Source organism: Camelina sativa, chromosome 6 (genome assembly GCF_000633955.1).
Source record: "Camelina sativa cultivar DH55 chromosome 6, Cs, whole genome shotgun sequence".
NCBI lineage: Eukaryota > Viridiplantae > Streptophyta > Magnoliopsida > Brassicales > Brassicaceae > Camelina > Camelina sativa.
The window spans coordinates 21,945,404-21,948,033 of record NC_025690.1 but is presented as its reverse complement, the minus strand read 5'-3'; the positions used below and the strand labels follow the sequence as shown (position 1 = coordinate 21,948,033).

At 37.1% G+C, this 2,630-nt stretch overlaps 2 protein-coding genes across 2 annotated transcripts in view; one reads left to right on the top strand and one right to left on the bottom strand.

Annotated features, from left to right (window-relative positions):
• Positions 1-2,018, top strand: part of LOC104792862 (CTD nuclear envelope phosphatase 1 homolog) — an 8,760-nt gene extending 6,742 nt beyond the window's left edge. Inside the window, exon 11 of the mRNA XM_019247015.1 lies at positions 1,948-2,018. The gene's annotated coding sequence lies outside the window, so the exon portion shown is untranslated. The remainder of the gene's footprint in view (positions 1-1,947) is intronic.
• LOC104792863 (phosphoinositide phospholipase C 6) overlaps positions 399-2,630 on the bottom strand; it is a 3,919-nt gene continuing 1,687 nt past the window's right edge. Inside the window, exons 4-9 of the mRNA XM_010519120.1 lie at positions 1,886-2,137; positions 1,616-1,815; positions 1,421-1,538; positions 1,124-1,276; positions 944-1,030; positions 399-851 (exon numbers count right to left, since the gene is read on the bottom strand). Of these exons, the coding sequence (XP_010517422.1) occupies positions 558-851; positions 944-1,030; positions 1,124-1,276; positions 1,421-1,538; positions 1,616-1,815; positions 1,886-2,137 (1,104 nt within the window). The 3' untranslated portion in view covers positions 399-557. The remainder of the gene's footprint in view (positions 852-943; positions 1,031-1,123; positions 1,277-1,420; positions 1,539-1,615; positions 1,816-1,885; positions 2,138-2,630) is intronic.

The window sequence follows — 2,630 nt, the reverse complement described above, 5'->3', positions numbered from 1 at the left end:
GGTCTTGATAACATAGTAATAGTAATGCTTCCATAGCCTCATATTCGTCTGGCGTTACACTTTCAGCCATCATTCCTGATCAAGCTCTCTTTGACGATGTAATTGGTGTTATTCTTACAAAACCTTATCATATATATATACTACAAAGTATATATATATCCACCACATGCACCATTCCTTTTTCGTTTAGTACTAGGAATTATAAAAACAATTTTTTTTTTTTTTCCTTAAAGTAGATGGAATTAAATTGGATATAGAGTTTAATTTTTCCAAAGATATATCCTCACCCCTGTAGTAAAAGTTATGCATATCTCAATTATGAAAAAATTGAAAAATTGCAAGTATGGATAATCATCTTACATTAGATTTTACATATTGAAAAAAATATATAGCCTCTATATAAATTATATTTTCTTCAATATGGTAGGTAAATACATTTTTGGAGATATCAGAGCGAAGATCAATTCGATCATTCAAGCTACATTATACAATATCTCAAATCCTTTTTGAAATGGTGCAAATCCTTTCTCAGAGACACACATTTCTATTAAGCCAAATCATTCGAAGATGAAACGCATAAGAAGCCGTACTGATTTCATTTTCTCACCCTTCTTATCATACAAAGGCACAGATCGAATCCCCGGTCTTAATTCTGAAACAGGCAAGCATGTTTGTCCCCCAAAATCATCCTTCTCCGACATATCATACTCTCTTACTTCGATCCTAAGCAATGCAAGCTCTGGAACGGTCAATGGGAAACTGAATTCCTCATCCCAAATTGGGTACCAGTTGTCTTCGATTATTTTTGTCTTCCTTTTCGCGTTATCCGCTGGTACACCCACTATAAACATCTACAAAGCTCATAAGTCAGCAATCTAATAAGCTTTCTGATGAATTTAAAGATTGTTACAAAAATAGTCCCTATGTATGACATTCATATTACCTTAGTGTAGAAATCAGGAGGAGAATATGCGTCAAAGTGAGTGTGACTAAAGTCCATACGCCATCCATCTCCCATATACACTTTCACCTGATGTAAGAACCGCAGCAAAAAGATAAGGCTAATGACACTTAAAATGTTACATCATCTTATATGTATACGTAGAGGTTGTTGTTTTCTTGCCTTTAACGTTTCTTTCACAGGGAGTTTCTTCCTAGGGTCAAAGACTTCGTCGTGAAACCCTTTCTTCATCAAGAAGTTAGGTTTCTTGACATAACCACAACCTCCATTGGCTCTAAACATGCCGTGCATCAACCACAGAGATTTCCCATACCCCTATAAATCACCAAATGTTTCATTTGTTATTCATAGATCTTTCTATTCTCTTTTTGTGTATAAAGGCTCTATCCTTCACCAAAGGTGGCTTAATGAGTCAAGGTATCTATCCGTAGACCTTAATCATAAAGCGTAGTTTGTTACCTGCATGTTGAATGCAATCATTTGCGCTCCATGAGTCCAACCGATAAGCGGTTTGTAGTTGGAGGAGTTAAATCTTGTCCCTTTTGGGTATATCCGAAGCAAATTCCGCTGTGTAAACCTAGAAAACATAAAGAGATCAAGTTGCATCCCAAGCATAGTAAAAAGGGTTTAGGATGGTATATAAATTAGTATCACCTTACAACATCCTGACTATTGGACGAACAAGTCCTGTCAAGTTCCTGCTCGCTTAAACTCAAACGTCTCACTTTATCAACCACAGCTTTCATCTCTTCTTTCACCGCTCCCTTTGGTTTCCCGGCGTGAATAGTGATCAACCGTTTATATGCAGGTTTCTGATCTTCACTAGCTTCTTCATCCTCTTGATCACTATCACTCTAATTCAAAACTCAAAAAGTAAATTATAAAACAACAAACAATATGATCCTTTTTATTTGAATTTGTTACCTTGCTTTCACAATCTTGGTCAAACAACATACTCTCTAGTGTCTGAACCTCCTCTGTTCTAGGTGTTTCGTCCTCGGACGATGGAGATACATTATCCTTCTGTTTAACGATCGGGTTCCTCGATTCGAGATACTCTTCAGGCGGTTTGGTTGAGATGATTATCCGATGAAGCAATGAAGCAGGAGCAGGAAACTCCGATAAGCTATCTGATTCAGGGTAATACAACATCTGCCCAAAAATCTGCGTAGCCATCTAAAAAAAAAGACAAAGAAAGATTCAAACAACATCAAAACCAAACTGATTGATTCACAAGATAGATCATATATATGAATTTTACCTCAGCAACTTTGGCTTGAAGATCAGATGTAAGATGATCCTCTAAAGTGATGATAACCGGATAAGGCGAGCTAAAAAACGCGTGATCTCTTATCGATTTCAAGCATATGATCAGCGGTACAGGCGTTGTAAGCGTTCTGAAAATTCAAGAAAGCCGCGGTTTCTGAAAATGTGTTTTGAATAAAGAGACAGAACAAGAAGAAGAACATCAAGGCTTATACCTTCCGTGAAGGACATTGATATCTGTTCCAGTAGAGTTAGGCCAAAGATCAAGCTCGATGACTCGAACACCTCTTTGCAAGGCTTTGATGACAGGGACTTCGCTACAATCGCTGCTTAGTTGATTCCCTGTAAGATACGAATTGTGTCCTGTGTATATAAAGTAATGTGACAATGGAGCTGTCATGTC